Source organism: Balaenoptera ricei, chromosome 1 (genome assembly GCF_028023285.1).
Source record: "Balaenoptera ricei isolate mBalRic1 chromosome 1, mBalRic1.hap2, whole genome shotgun sequence".
Lineage (NCBI taxonomy): Eukaryota > Metazoa > Chordata > Mammalia > Artiodactyla > Balaenopteridae > Balaenoptera > Balaenoptera ricei.
In genome coordinates this window covers 142,714,177-142,730,257 of record NC_082639.1, presented here as the reverse complement: position 1 = coordinate 142,730,257, position 16,081 = coordinate 142,714,177, and the positions used below count along the sequence as shown (strand labels likewise).

At 41.1% G+C, this 16,081-nt stretch overlaps 1 protein-coding gene across 3 annotated transcripts in view; it reads right to left on the bottom strand.

Annotated features, from left to right (window-relative positions):
• Nucleotides 1-6,241: 6,241 nt before the first annotated feature.
• Nucleotides 6,242-16,081, bottom strand: part of CEP350 (centrosomal protein 350) — a 136,955-nt gene continuing 127,115 nt past the window's right edge. For all 3 annotated transcript variants that reach the window (XM_059937418.1, XM_059937427.1, XM_059937422.1), the window contains one exon: nucleotides 6,242-10,129. In XM_059937418.1, the coding sequence (XP_059793401.1) occupies nucleotides 9,965-10,129 (165 nt within the window). In that variant the 3' untranslated portion in view covers nucleotides 6,242-9,964. The remainder of the gene's footprint in view (nucleotides 10,130-16,081) is intronic.

The following is a 16,081-nucleotide window of genomic DNA, read 5'->3' as shown; positions in this document are numbered from 1 at the left end:
AGCAAAAAAAGACTTTTAATTACACACACACACACACACAGAGGTGTCTTCAGTCTCATTCCTCTCCTCCCCATCATCCAGAGGTACCCACTGTTCATCATTTCATTTCAGATCTTTGCTCTGGTCTTTACCTTAGTGTTCTTATACTTTAGCTATTGAATTCCTATATTCCTCAGGGTTCTCCAGAGAAACAGAACCAATAGAATGTGTATGGAAAGAGAGAGAGAGACAGACAGACAGACAGAGAGATTAAGGAACTGGCTTGTGTGATTGTAGGGGTTGGCAAGTATTAATACAAAATCTGCAAAGCGGGCCAGCAGGCTGGAGACCCAGGAAAGAGCTGATGTTGCAGCTGGAGTCCAAAAGCAATCTGGGGGCAGAATTCACTCTTCCTTGTGGAACTGCAATCTTTTTTCCCTCTTAAGTCCTTCACGTGATTGGATGAGGCCCACCACATTATGAAGGATAGTCAGCTTTATTCAAAACCTACTGATTTCATTGTTAATCTTATCTAAAAAATACCTTCATAGAGACATATGGATTGGCATTTGATCAAATATCTGAGTACTGTGGCCTAGCCAAGTTGACACATAAAATTAACCCTCAGACTTGCTAACATGGTAGGTGTATATTTAGCTCTCTGATACCACCCTTCCCTTCCCCCATCCTCTCAATATAGTGATATCACAATATTCAATATTTACATTATTGTAACTATATTGTTCATAGTGAGTCAAGAAGCGTATTGTGATTGTTCTCTATTTGTACAAAACTGTTTTTCCTCATTTTTCATTACTCATTCTTCTTTGAACCTATTACTAAGTCTTTTCTCACCTCCCAGCGGCCTACCAATTAAAAGTTTCACGTCATTAAAACATCAGGTTATTTACTCCTCTCTTTTCTGCCCTCCCTCCCAACTGGAGAACTTCCTTCTCGAGTTCTCTGTCCCCCTGCTTTAATCTGGACTGACAGCTCTCTAGGTGTGCAAGACAGCAGTCATCTTGGGAATTTCCCTCACAGTCTTCCTGGAATAGATCTTTTGTTTCTGGATCCCAAGTCTTTACCTGTCATGGTTTATGAGAAAGAATGCTTGAGAAGTAAGGACTTAGTATTTCTGAAAGTGTCCATATTCTGCCTTAACACTTGATTCGTTGTTTGGCCGAGTGTAGACATTTTGATGAAAATAATCTCCATTCAGTTTTTGAAAATTCTGCTGTATTTTCTTAAGGGCTCCAATGTTTCTGTTCAGGAGAGTGATGATATTTTTATTCCTAATCCTTTGTATGCTATATTTTATTTTTCTCTACAGAAACTTTTAGAATAGTTTCTTTACCCACAGAGTTCTGATAGTTCACAATGACATGTCTCACTGGGGGTTTATTTATTGTGCTGGGCACCCATTGGACCATTTCCAACTGGAAACTCATGTATTTAAGTTCCAGAATTTTTTCTGGTATAATTTCTTCTTGTTTTCTCTGTTCTTGTTAGATGTCCAATTAATTAGGGGTTGGATTTCCTGGATTGGTTCTCTGATTTTCTCTGTTTCTCTCTTATTTTTATCAACCTTTTTGTTTTACTTTCTAGGAAGACTTCCTCAACTTTATCTTCTAATTTTCTATTAAGTTTAAAATTATAGCTACTCTACTTTTAATTTTCAAGAGCTGTTATCTTGTTGTCTGACTCTTTACTCTTTTAGACCATGTCATTCCTATTTTATGGAGGTAGTATTGCTTCTGGTATCTGAGAATTTTAATTTTAATTACAGTTTTTGTTCCTTGGAATATTTTCTTCGGTGCCATGCACTGTTGTCTCACCAGAATTTCTTTTTGTTTTGTTTTCTTTTTGGTTTGGTCTGTTTCACATAGGAGGTTTCCCTCAAATCTGGGGATGGGTGGTGATTTGTTCACACATGGGCGATGTGCTAAAAATGTGATGAGTAACTCAGTATACATGGGTGGGGCTTTCGACTGGTCAGCTTTACTGGAAGGAGATCAGGTGGCAATCCAAATTCTTCTCTGGAGGAAATCTCCAAATGTCAGTAACTACTGGTCTTTCCTCCAAGACTGTTCTGTTTTTCCAGAGGAGAGTCCTCCAGTCTTCTTCCTGGGACAGGGAGTTCTGAATAAGCTTGATGGGATCTCTCCATTCAGTCCACAGACATTAACTTAATCCTTATTTTTGGCCTGTTGCCTCATTTTTGTGCTCTGTTGTACCTGGTGTCCTTGAATTCAGGGCCCCTCTGGTTCAGTTTCTCCAGACAATAAATTATCTCCTGAGGGCAGTGGAGAGGGGATCATCAGTGACCTGGATCCTCTAGGTGGGGGTGGGTGCCAGGGGAGTCTACTTGATCCCTTCAGACTTCAATCAATTTCTCTGTTTTCATCCCTGTTGGGAAACACAGTCACATACAGCTTCTCCCCTCCTGCATGGTCACCTAAGAACGGGTCTGGGCCTGGGCCAATTCCTTACCAAGAGACAGAGTCCTTACAGCCTGTGCCGGGCTCATCACCTTTCCCTGCTTCAGACTCAACGTGTACTCGTTGCTCTGCTTCAGTGCAGGTGTCAGTGGCCCTCTGGCATGGCCCCAGCCTTCTGTATTTCAGACCCCGTAGGAGGGGTTGGGGTCCTTCCACTGCAGCACCAAGTGGGGTGCATACCGGCTTCAGAGTGGACCCACTGGCCACGGGGGGCCAATGCATTGCAAGGGACTGGATCTTGTGCACTTTCTCTCCTCCTCTGTTGCTGTAAGGAAACGCGGTACCACATGAGCCTGGGGTGCTGTTGTCTGTTCTCAGCAACCTCCTTGATTTCTTCCCTGGGTTACATCATCATCAAATGAAAATTGCAGACAATAGCTTGTGACTGAAAAAAAAAACAATCAAAAAACCTACTCATCACTCATATTAATGCTTATAACAAAGAACCAATGGAAAAAATCACACACACAAATGGAACTCATGAGCTAAACTAACACACACTTAGCAAATCACCGTGACTGCCCGTTGGGCCCATCCCAGAATGGAACATAAATGTCCAACTCAGATATAAAAATGGACTAACTCACAATGACTCGCCCCCAAAAATGAAAGCCAAAGATAGAACAGTCATGTGACTCCTGTCAGCAAGGGCAGGCCGTGCGACATGGCAAACTGGGCCACGTGAAGCAGGCTTAGGCCCAACACAAGTGTGGCAAATTGACCACATCAAACCACAAGTCCCCAGTCATGGATCCCAGTGACTCACGCCTGGACACATATTTGTGTGCCATGTAGACTCAGAGACCACTGTTGTAGCTTAAAGAAACAACTTTGCCATATGTTCAGATGGCCAAAGAAATTCCCATCTGGTCCAGACACCACATTCACAGCCCCCAAAACACAGTAACGGACGTGCTCCTGTGACATCACTAGAGCTTTCATGCTCCCCATCCCCCCAGACAGAGGGGCCCAAAAAACACTGAAGTGAGTGGTTCAAACATCTACAACAAAGCCATCAAAACCCCAACTTAATGGTACCCCCACTTAGGAAAAGTCATTTGAACATTAAGCACTACACTCCAACACACAGTGGGTGACACTGAACTTGGAGTGGGTGGAGGACCAGGCAGTTGTCTGATTAGTCTTCACCAGCCAAATCCCAATCCTGGGACACCCAACCGTTCTTTTTCGCCTGCTGGAACACACTTCCTGAGGGTGACTTGTGATCAGGGCCACAGTGGTGTCACACCAGTAGGGGCTCTCAGTTCAAATGTGGAGGCAATGCTACCGTCAGGTGCCTCCCTCCTGGGGGACCCTATGGGAACAGGGAAGGGACGCAGAACATGGGGCACTAGGATTCCCCTGGTTGTGCTGGAACCTCTGACCCAAGTGGGTGATGTTATAGAGTGCGTCGAGTTCATTCAGTGTGTGACTTCCCTCCCCAGGTTGTCGAGTTCGTTCAGGGTGTGACTTCCCTCCCCAGGTTGGATGATTGGGCTGAAAGTTTTGTCAAGCAACAAGGGATCCCACAGACGTAGTAGGTGAGAACATCTTCGGCTTCGGGAGTTTCCTGGAGTGGGAGTGAGGTGGGAACTTTAACTTGCCTTCTTCTCACTTCTAAGAAGTCTCTGTGGTGCTTGTATGACACTCTGATTAAGAATCAGCATAGCCAGCAGGAAAGGAGGCAAACTCAAACAATGCTGGGCTTCTCATCCCAGGACATGGCCCCTCTTGTTCCACACTCCTGTTTTAATGGCTTGGCCAGTACCCAGTGACTTGGACTTTCCTCTAGATCAACAAGAATCACAACGTGATAGCCGAAGTAGTGATGGACACCTGAATGGCCCTCAATTACCTGCTGGCAGAAGGGGGTGGTGTTTGTGTGATTGCCAATGCCTCTTGCTGTGGGTATATCAACCACCTGGGGAAGCAGAAGCGCCTTGCTCAGGCTGGATGGTTATCATCTGTGCACACGCAGTCCCTACTCAGGCCTCTTCAGTTGGCTTAGTCCAGGCACTGGGTGTTTCTGGTTGAGGACCATGCTCCATCATCCTGGGTCTGGTTTTCCTAGTGACTCTGGTAAAGTGCTGTCTCAAAGTGACAGGGAGTCCCTGTAAGCAAGCTGTATTCATGTGGGCGTCTCAGGGGCCCATCGACCCAGCTCCGCCTATGGACTTGGGGCAAATGATGGTCCTTCTGGAATTGGTGTGCCTTTATCTGCTCTGTCGGTGGCTGGGCAGGGTGGACTGCTGGGAAAGGCTGTCATGTGCAACTTCTCCCCTCCTGCACGGTCACCTACGAGTGGGCCTGGGCCTGGAACGCTTCCAGGCCTCGGATGGACCTGCTGGCCATGGGGGACCGAAGCATTGCAGGGGACTGGATGTTGTGCGCTTTCTCTCCTCTCTTTCTGTAAGGAAACTCAGTACCTTGAGCTTGGGGTGCTGCTGTCTGTTCTCAGTGACCTCGGATTTACGCACTGGTCTCCCCCCTGGGTAGCACTTACCTGCCTTTTAATCTTGGCTCCACAGCCTGGCCACCCAATGAAACAATGCCACACTTCACAGCTTTCTCTGTGGCAGTCGCTGCCTCCAGTTTCTGAGCTTTTCTGGGATTTTATAGAGCACTGGCTTGCTTCTCCAGCACTCACCTCTGTAAGTCTCACCAGTGTTGGTCTCACCATTCCTGGCTCTGCCGTGTCAACCACCATCCTCCCATCTATCAATAACTATTTTCATATATTTTGATTCAAGGAAGCAGGTACTTGGTCTTTTTTCCAAGATTCAAGCTGTCATTACTATTGTGACTTAGCAACAAACAGTATCTGGCACATAGTGGGCACTCAAATATCCGTTTTATAGGAGTCAGAAGAACTTAGAACTTGCTGCAACATGGGATCTTTTTCTGAGAATTTCTTTAATGTCCATGGTTGTGTAGGAGTTAAAGCTGTAAGAGGGACAGCCAGCAGCAGGCTACCAGAGGAAGTCAGGTGAGACGATGGTGGTTACTTCTAACTTGCTGGACCAGAGATGATTCATAATCCTGAATGGCAACCGTTTCCGCCTTGGCAATTCTTTTATTCTTCTCTACCTTCTAGCTCTAATCTCCTTCAAGCTTGTATTTCTAGAAATAAATTATAGCCACACCTCCTTATCAGATGGTTGTTCTTGTCACCCACTTGTGTGACATTTCCACATGTTATTTTGTAAGGGTGATCAGAATTCAAGTCATTTGGGAGAAAAGACACTTGCCTTGAATTACAGGGGAGAAGCCCATCGATACAGAACACAAAGTTATAATTCATCAGGGAACTCCTCTCTGACTCACTCCCCTACTCTTGTTGGGTCCTTGTATTAAATATATATTCTCAAACCAGCGTATGCTTCCTTTGCAGGACTCGCTGCAATTTGGCATACATTGTTTTTGAAATTATTTTTTGATGACTCTCTTTCATTAGACTTTAAGCTCCCCAAGGTCAGGGATCATGTCTGTCGTCTGCTCTCTCCACTGCACTGGGCACAGCGCTCAGAACACGAAGGTGGGCGCAACAACTGTTGGAGGAGTGAGTTATGAATGTCAAAGCCCAGGCTGCTCAGACGGACGTGGGGATGGCATTTATGTAAACAGGTCCTACACGCAGCTCGTCTTCACTCTTTTGCTCGATCGTAAGTGCTCTGCCACCCAATAACAGATCAGAAGTGAACTTTATGGAGACTAGCTTTCTAAACTTGGCTCAAAAGGTGAAAAAATGAACACCTGACATGAAATTAATTTACAAATCAGTTTATTTACACATTTTATCTTTTCTTAAAGTACATTTCAGTTAACAAATCTATTTACACAGGTGTACATGGGAACTCATCCCAGTTATTTTACAGATCATACTTACAAACCACACCCTAAGTCTTCTGTGCAAAGTTGCACTGGATGTGACTATTGACTGAAAAAGGCCTGATGACCAGGCTATTTACACATACACAGTAAACGGGTTTGTTTTTCATGTCTGCACAATACAGTACACACAGGGAGGCGGGGCCTCCCAGGGAATGCTTTGCAACGTGTTTACCAAGAAGGCTTTGCAAAGTTCAGAAGGAAAAGCTATTAAATATAGGTTAATTAAAATGACAGTACCTCCTTTACATCAGTTTACATTTTTTCTTCACATTTTTATAATACAAAGATAGTTTATTGAATTGCTGCACAACCAGTTTAAGATGATTTGTAAACATGTAAATTTCTACAATTTGCATTAAACATCATTGTAGTTTCTATCATTTGCTCTTTGAATTAATGTTTTATTCACTAGTATTCTTAAGGTAGTAAAAGAAGATGTAAGTTTGAACTTCTTGAAGAAAAGTTATGAGTCTCTAACGCTGTGCGAGTACACACTTTATTCAAGTATTGCAAAAAGCTAAGGCCACTTTTTTTCAAGACAAGAAAGTGAACAAAATTGTTTTTATCAATAGGCCACAACACTCTTATGAGCAATGAAATCTCTTTTGAAAGGTAATTTCTCAGAGACCTGTAGTCACAGAAGGAATTTTCCTTTCTTTTACATAAAAGAAAAACAAATTACCTTCCTTATTAACTACTTTTGAGCTCTTCCCACTTTTCCCTAGAGTAAAAATTCCTGTTTAGACCTGAAGAGGGAATCCATACCCTGTACTTATTTAACCCAGAGTGAAGTACCCTGGATAGCACAAATTATTTTGGACTCAGAAATAAATCTGAAGCCTGTATGTTGGTTTACTGCTAAATTCTGATAGTGCTATTATTCTAAAGGATATTACTGCTGATGCAAAGATCTTTTTCTTAGAGGAATTATGAAGAAAGAGTGAAAGAGGATGGGAATGTGGGGAGAAGGAACAAAGATTATAAAGAGGGAATATTTAGATTCTCGGTTAAGAGGCAGAGCTTGATTAAAAAGATCCCAATATGGAACGAGTGGCTGGGTATCCATGTTTATCATTCCTAATGCTAACAATTAACCCCTTTTCAATTATACCCAAATAGTTAAAGCAATAAGAAATCTGCTAATTATAGATTCCTTTGTTTTCTGCTACCAAACTGTGGATAATCATTTCTAGCAAAGAGTAAGACTGACCCATTCCTGCCTCTTTTATCTGGAACCCAGGATTCTCAAGAGAGTAAAGACAGCTGGAGTATGTTAGGACTGCTACTGCCCCATTCTTGGCAGCATTCTTACCAGGGAACTTTAAGTCCAGGTTGCTGATTCCATGGACTTACATCATTTTTTTCCTTTTTTGGAATCACAATGTCATAAAGAGTAAAGATAAACATTATTAAAAATTTATTTAGGTCCAAATAATGAGTATGTAGAAAAACAACCTATATTCCTATTATATTATTTTCATATTCATTTATAAAAAATTTACAGCAGCTGTAAAGTTTCAGTATCATAAGGACTATGTAATCCTACAAACAGCCAAAGGATGTAGACAAGATGTTTTTCCGTCTTCCAAATAACACAAACTGAAAAGAAAAGGCTTCGCTTTTCCTTGGCCACATGAAAATAATATCTCCACACTACTGGTTAATAACCCCAAGAAACCCTAGCTTCTCTTAGTCAATTTGCTCATTATGGCTACAAGACTAGAGCTCAACATCAAAAGCCTAGAAGAAATGCTGGCAACATCAATCTGAGCATTTCCCGAGACCCAATCACAACATTTCAGTGCTTTCCTTATTTGTCAAGAGCTATCATACCAGTCATTGTGCAAAATGCAAGTATTCCAATGATTATTTCAATAAGTTTCTCATAATGACAAGATGGAACCGAAAAGGAATGGAAGTATGCATAGTGAAACATTGGAGACGCAAAGGCAAGTTTGGAGGAAAGATGCAGAAATGAATGAACATGCACACTTAAAGATTATACCATCTTTGGGGTTTTCCTAACATATTTTGAAGTTATAACATTCCAGGATATTTGTAAGTATGAATCCAGTGGATGTCTTATATCATGCTTCTAATCAGGACCTTCAATATTAAGGCATTTACATTCACGCCTAAGATTATCCACATTCTTCTAGATTACTTGAAGGATAGGACTGATTCAGAGAAACCAGTCAAGAAGGCAGGGTACTGAGGTCCCAGGAGAGCATCACATATGCTCTAACGTAGCAGCTGGAGTCTATATATTTTTTTCAGATACAGGTAATAGTTGTGAGAAGCAATGCTGCAAGAGAGGCAGGATTGAATTTTACAGTGTCTTTAAATCATTTTACCCCATTCCTGCTACTGCAGGTGATCTTAGAAAAGCTCATCTTCTTTTTACTGAATTAAACTGCCTTCTTCAATATGTGTATGGGTTTGTTAAAACCGTAAGTTTCCTGTGCAAAGACTACGAACCATAGAAGCTTCAAGACGGAAGTTTAACTATTACAAGAAGAATCTTTCACTTCTGAATAGGGACATACATTTTCAACTTAATAATTTATCTTAAAATAAATTAAAAAAATGTTCTATAGCGTAAAACAAGCACGCAAACAATAGACAATATCTTTTTGTCTTTGGTGCACACACTCATTTCCTAAATCATTCAAGTAACAGCGTCTCTGACTTCTTGGGGAGATATGGGAGCTGGAAGTTTGAAGGCCAAAATGAATTATTTCCCCTTCTGCCATGCCTCGATGCCTGAGATGGTCCTGAGGATCTGTGATTCTGGGAGCAGCTGGCAGAGGTTCAGAAGAAGTAAGAAAAGTGCAGGGGTAGACAAGGGGTAGAAGAACCAGCCCTGCACCAGTCCTGTGAGCCCAGTCTTCAGTGGGGGCACTTCTTTGTTTTCATGCTCACAGAGAAAAAACTAAAAATACTGCAAAAGTTTAAAATTCTTTAGATGGTGCTCAGGAAGCAAGGCTACCACTGATTTCTGTTAACTTGACAGTCCACTTGGCGCTGCTCAACTGCAATAATGGAAGAAAATGGTCTTCAAAACAAAATGAAATGAACTCCACAATGGGAAATAGGCACACATTACTAAACTTGCCTATCTGAAAGTAGTTCAGGGTTTAATACTGTTTAGAGACTATAATGTCCATTTATGACTTTCATGGTATAAACCAGGATTACATTTCAAAAATGGTATGATGCACATCTATATACCTCTCTTGCTTGACTTCAGACTCAAGGAAGTGATACCCTAGCCTAAGCTAAGAGGTAAGTCTGGTGTTTTCAGCCCTCATCTGAGACCCAGTAGGGATGCCAACAAGAGGTGTAGGATTATACTGTGTGTCAACATCAGACCCTGCCCACCGAAAACAACCAATTATTCCAGTGGACAGTCTCTAAAGGCAAAGGCTGTAATACCAGATATACCTCATTGTCCCATGAACTCCAAACCAGCAGTCTTTACGAACAGGTACAAGGTCCAGAAGCACTCTTGCTATGATGGAGATGGGGTGTATATCAGGAGGCAGAAAGGCCCGGGACTCATATTAGCACTCAGTGTTCGATTTATTTGCAAGATGTCACACAAGTAGCATTCTCCCCTGTTTTTCACTGATCTGATTCAGAACATCAATAGTATCTCTGATCAAGGTCTCAAAGATCCCATCAGCTAGCTGCATCTTCACACACAACTCATCCTCATCATAGTTCACCCACTGTGCCTCCTCCTCGTGCAGCTCCTGTACCTAGAATTTAGAAAACAGAAAGGTTAGAAAATCACTGTCACACAAAAGCTAGGAATTAATGATATTCACTAACTTTGCAACCCCATGCGTCGGACTACAAGCCAAGGAAATAAGTCAGAGAAAAAAAGGTAATTTATATGATGATATCAATAGCCCTTTTTTTAAAAGTTTTTTTTTGTTAATTAATTAATTAATTTATGGCCATGTTGGGTCTTCGTTTCTGTGAGGGCTTTCTCTAGTTGCGGCAAGCGGGGGCCACTCTTCATCACGATGCGCGGGCCTCTCACTATCGTGGCCTCTCTTGTTGCGGAGCACGGGCTCCAGACGTGCAGGCTCAGTAGTTGTGGCTCACGGGCCTAGCTGCTCCGCGGCATGTGGGATCTTCCCAGACTGGGGCTCGGACCCGTGTCCCCTGCATTGGCAGGCAGATTCTCAACCACTGCGCCACCAGGGAAGCCCTCAGTAGCCCTTTTAAAGCTGCAGAAAGTTTGAAAAAACTCAACTGTCGAATAAAAACTGGCTTCAAATCTGTCAACCCTGACAATATTCCAGTATTTTATAGATATAAAGGATTACAAGTATGTTGTCTCTGTCAACATAGGAGAATACGTAGAAGAATGCAAATTTTCAGATATATGGATTTATAATTATAAAATGCATATATCCAAAGACAATATTAGATATGATTCTGGAGTATGTAAATAAATGAGTAAAATTTCATATTCATTGGAGTTTTTTTTTTTTTTGTGGCCACGCTGCACGGCTTGTGGGGTCTTAGTTCCCTGGCCAGGGACTGAACCCAGGCCCCAGCAGTGAAAGCGCCAAGTCCTAACCACTGGACAGCGAGGGAATTCCACCCCCCCCCCCCATTTTTTTTTTGGTATTGGAGTATTCTTTAAATGTACTATTGCTTAAGTTTATTTTAAAAGTCACTGTTATGTTATATTTTATATAAAATGCTCTTTTTGCATTTTAGGATTTGGGGATTCCTAAGGTAAACCAAAGGAATCAAATTAGAATGAACTGCCCAAGATGTTTTGCTTGTTTACAATAAATTTTTAAAAACTACTTATAAGAGAAACATGTTAGACTTATTATATGTAATGATATTGTGAGTGAGATGGAGGCCAGGTGGAGAAAGCAGATTGTAAACCCTGCTTTAGTCACAAATTCAGCAAAGTTAATTGCGGTGTCGAGGGTCTCTAACCAAAAGTCTAACTTGGCAAAAAGGCATGTGACAACAAGCTCCTAACTTGCACTTATCACAATTTCCTCTTGAAAAAGGCAGAGGAAGTGAAGAGGGGAACCTGTGCTCTGATTCCTGGCACGAGGAAACGAGAAGACTCTTGGATGAGAGGCCACACCATTCTGGAGTGTGGGAGAGCAGCGCTGCCAGACTTGCACCCTTGGTTGGGGATGACAGGTATGTGGCAAGGCGGCTGCCGCATTCTTTCTCCTTAGTGAGGCTGCTTGAAGCCTATGTAAAATATACCTTTCTTTGTTCCCTAACGCATGCTCCCTGGACAGAAATGCCACCAAAAAGGGTGATATGGTCAAATAAGTTTTAGAAATCTCCCTCTGGGAGTTTCACAATGTATATCAGTCTATTCTAAACAGAAGTCCACCAGTAGAGGAACTTGATTAATTCAGAGCTTCCTGTATGTATCTGGTCAAAGAATCAAATTTTGTGGCTATATAAGAAATATTATTAAGATACAAAGGAACTGGTGTTCTTCTCTTATGAAGGATGCTATAAGCAACAGCCTAATGCAACACTTCTCAACCTGGTGCTGAGGGAGAATCACGTTCTGGAAAAGCTAATAAGTGTGTCCCCTATAAAAGATCTCTTATCTCCCATGAATTTGTTTATCTGTTCAAACAAAGGTGCACAGCTTTCCTTTTTCTAAGTTCTCTCAGCCTTTATTATTAAATTTGTTCCTTGAACAATTTCCTATGCGATAATAAAATTTAGGAAGCACTGTCCTAATGTAATCATTTCTGCCCTTACAGCAGGAACACACGCTCAGGACATGATGCATTGTGTCTCTCAGCGAAGCCGTGATGAGTCCCCACAGTGCCTCGTCAGTATAGCAAAAGCTCTGCTCCTCTGTAAGAATAGCAATTATTTCCCTCCCAGCCAGTAAGAACATCGTGTTTTCCTTTTTCCTTTGGCCGTCAGAAAGTACAAAGCCCAGTTTGCAACCTCAACTGTGGCAACTGAGAGATCTCACAACCTGCAAATATGCCTCCATTTTCTTCTGGTTTTGGGAATCTATTCTATTCAACTACACATTTCCCTTGCTGCTGCTCCTTAATATGTATGTGTGTATGTACGTAAATTAATATGTATTACACATAAATAATTAAATTAAAAAGTCAGACTTTTTTTTTTTTTTTTTTTTTGGACAGGGTATTAGGCTGGTAGAAAAGAGAAAAGTGGTAAATAGAATGTGGCCAGATTTCAGCAAGCATATGTCCTTTCACCATATCCCTGTGAACCAGACGGTGAAATAGAGACAGGTCAGTTAGGTGGATGTGCACTTTTTTGGATTGAAGGACAAGACAACTATCAACCTGGAAGGAAGTTTCTGCCTGGAAGACTCAAGAGCTTTTTCCTCTGTGCTCCCAATCCATCTTGTTCATATTCCATTGTAGTAATTATCCTACAGAATTTTGTATTCTGTGCATCTGTTCTCCCGCTATGCTGTGGGATTTCTTTTTATTTATAATTTCCCAGTGGCCAGGACAGTGCAAATAGAAGGTGTTAAATAAATATCTGGCATATCGTTTTTTAGTGAGTGTTTTATGGCTGTCTTTGGCTCTGTTGAGTTCATCATTTTTAGCAATGACCTAGATGAAGGCAGGTACCTCAATTTTAGAGTTGACGTGAAAGTTGGGAAACACAATAGCTATGTTAAGAGAACGAACCTAAAAATGTGTTGATAAGCTTGGAATGATGGGTCAAATTTAACAAAATGAAGGAATAAAATAAGGTCCTGTACTTGGATCAAAAAAATAACTACAAAAGCACAGGTTGAGATTTGGGTCTTAGAACTTATCTAAGCTTTTGTGAGTCCCATGAGAATGGTATAGCTAAAAATAAAACGAACGTGATTATAAACTGCATTCATCAAAGGATAGTATCTAGAAAAAAGAAGGAGGTTATGTGATTGTACTAATTAAGCAATAACACAAAATACTACAGGCATACCTCGGAGATATTGTGGGTTCACTTCCAGACCAGTGCAATAAAGCGAGTATCGCACTAAAGCTAGTCACACAAATTTTTTGGTTTCTCAGTGCATGTGAAAGTTATGTTTACACAATACTGTAGCCTATTAAGTGTGCAACAGCATTATGTGTAAAAATCAATGTACATACCTTAATTAAAAAATACTTTATTGTTAAAAAATCTAACCATTATCTGACAATGCAGGATTGCTACAAACCTTCAATTTGTTAAAACAAACAAACAAACAAAAAAACCCTGCAGTACCTAGGAAGCACAATAAAGCAAAGTGCAATAAAATGAGGTAGGCCTGTATATGGTCAATTCCGAGCAGTGTATTTAAGGAGGGACACTGATAAAGAGCTAAAGCTGATGAGGTTGAAAGGGGCTCAAAAAAACGTTATCAGACAACAGGAGAGAATATCAATGTTTAATAGGGAGAAAAAGACTGATGAAACATTACAGCCACTTCAAAGGCATGTAGGAAGAATTAAAATTGTTACGTAAAGCCTTAAAGCTGTAAAAGCAAATTATAATTCATTACGTGAAAACCAATTTAGTCTTAATATGAGAAAGAACTTATCAACAGTAAGTAAAAACTCAGGAGCTGTTGAGTACCTTATCAGATCTTAATCTGTAAAGGAGATTCAATCATTAGCTAGGCAGTTTCACTACAGGATTTGTCATTTTTTTTTTAATTGATGACTTTATTGCTCTATTTTTAAATTAATTAATTAATTTATTTATTAATTTATTTATTTATTTTGGCTGTGTTGGGTCTTCGTTTCTGTGCGAGGGCTTTCTCTAGGTGCGGCAAGCGGGAGCCACTCTTCATCGCGGTGCGCGGGCCTCTCAGTATCGCGGCCTCTCTTGTTGCGGAGCACAGGCTCCAGACGTGCAGGCTCAGTAACTGTGGCTCACGGGCTTAGTTGCTCCGCGGCATGTGGGATTTTCCCAGACCAGGGCTCGAACCCGTGTCCCCTGCATTGGCAGGCAGATTCTCAACCACTGCGCCACCAGGGAAGCCCAGGATTTTTCATTTTAAGTGCAATTCTACCTACAGTAGGGAGATTTCCCAAGGCTACTGTATATAAAGGATATACAAAAGTTGGTCTAATTACTTTTACTCATTCCACATCATATATACTTTGAGAATACACTGCTAAAAATAGCCCATATTCTTGGCCAACTTAAGATGTAAATTAATCAATATCTTTGTGAAGTGGTAAGGGGATAGTAAAGGAGAACTAGAGCCAAAAGAAGATTTCTCTTCTTTTTTTGGCAAACAGAGGCCTTTAACATCTAAAAAATACATTCTTTGTATTTTACTCACCTCAAATAATGCCTAAAGACACACAGACTGATTAGGGACTTTCCTAGTCCAAGCAACAACAGCTAAATTATACATTTCTTAATCTGGAAGAAGCAACTGTTTATTATGAAATATTAAATATAATAGGTTATCATGTTAGAATTGTTATAGAAGGGCAATTGATATTCAGTTTGAGGCCAACCCCTCCACTTGCATGGATTCCATCTGTGTCTATTCAGGAATACTGCTCCAGCAGTTCTCCTTTCTTCTCTGCATCATCACAATTTTTTCCTGTCGGCATATCTCTTTCAAGCTAAAAGAGCCCTTCTCTTGTTACCATTTCCCTCCATTTTTCTCTTCACAAAAAAACTTGTTTGAAGTGTCCAATTTTGCTCTCCTTAATTTGTCTTTCATTCTCTCTTGAAACCTACTCAAATCAAGCTTTTACCTTATCCATGCCACAAAAACTACCTGTATTGATGTTAAGATCAACAAAGACCTCCACATTGCTAAATCCAATGGTAAATTCTCAGTCGTTATCTTACTTGACCAATGACCAGTACTTGACACAGGTGATTCATTCTTCCTCCTTGAAACCCTTTCACCTGGCTTCCAGGACCTCACACTCTCCTGGTTCTACCCCATCAGCTGCTCCTTAGTCTCTGCTGGTTCCTCCTCACCTTCTTAACTCTCGAAACATTGGAATTTGTCAAGAAGTCGTCCTTGGACATCCTCTCTATTGGTCTACACTCTCTTTCTTGGCTTTGACTACCATCTATATGTTCACCACTCCCGAATTCACATCTCCAGCTTACCTCTCTTGCCTGAGCTCCAGGCTCATATATCTAATAGCCTACTCAATATCTCCACTTGGATGTTTATTAGACATTTCACATTTAATACATTCAAAACAGAACTCCTGATGTTCCTTCCAAACCTGCTTCTCTCAGTCTTCCTCAAATCAGCAAAAGGCAATTCCCTTCCTCAGCGACTCACACCAACCCAATGGAGTTATTCTTAATACCTCTCTCTCTTATATTCCACATTCGATTTATCAGCAGTTCTGTTGTTCTGTTTTGAAAACTGTTCTCACCATCTCCAATACCACCAAATTGGTCTTAGCCACTATTATCACTTGCCTGGGTTATGACAATACACTCCTGGCCTCCTTACTCCCACCTCTGCTTCAGTCTATCCTCAACACACCAGCCAGAGGGGTCCTGTTAAAATGTAAGTCAAATCACCCCAATATTCCCTTATTCTCTCTCTCTGTATTTATTTTTCTTACTTATCTGTCTCCTTAACTAGAGCAAAAGCTCCTTGAGTTTTGTCTGTTTTGTTACATAATTCTACAATGGACTGCTATATTTCCACAAAAAATAAAATGGAATAAATTTATTAAAAAATGATA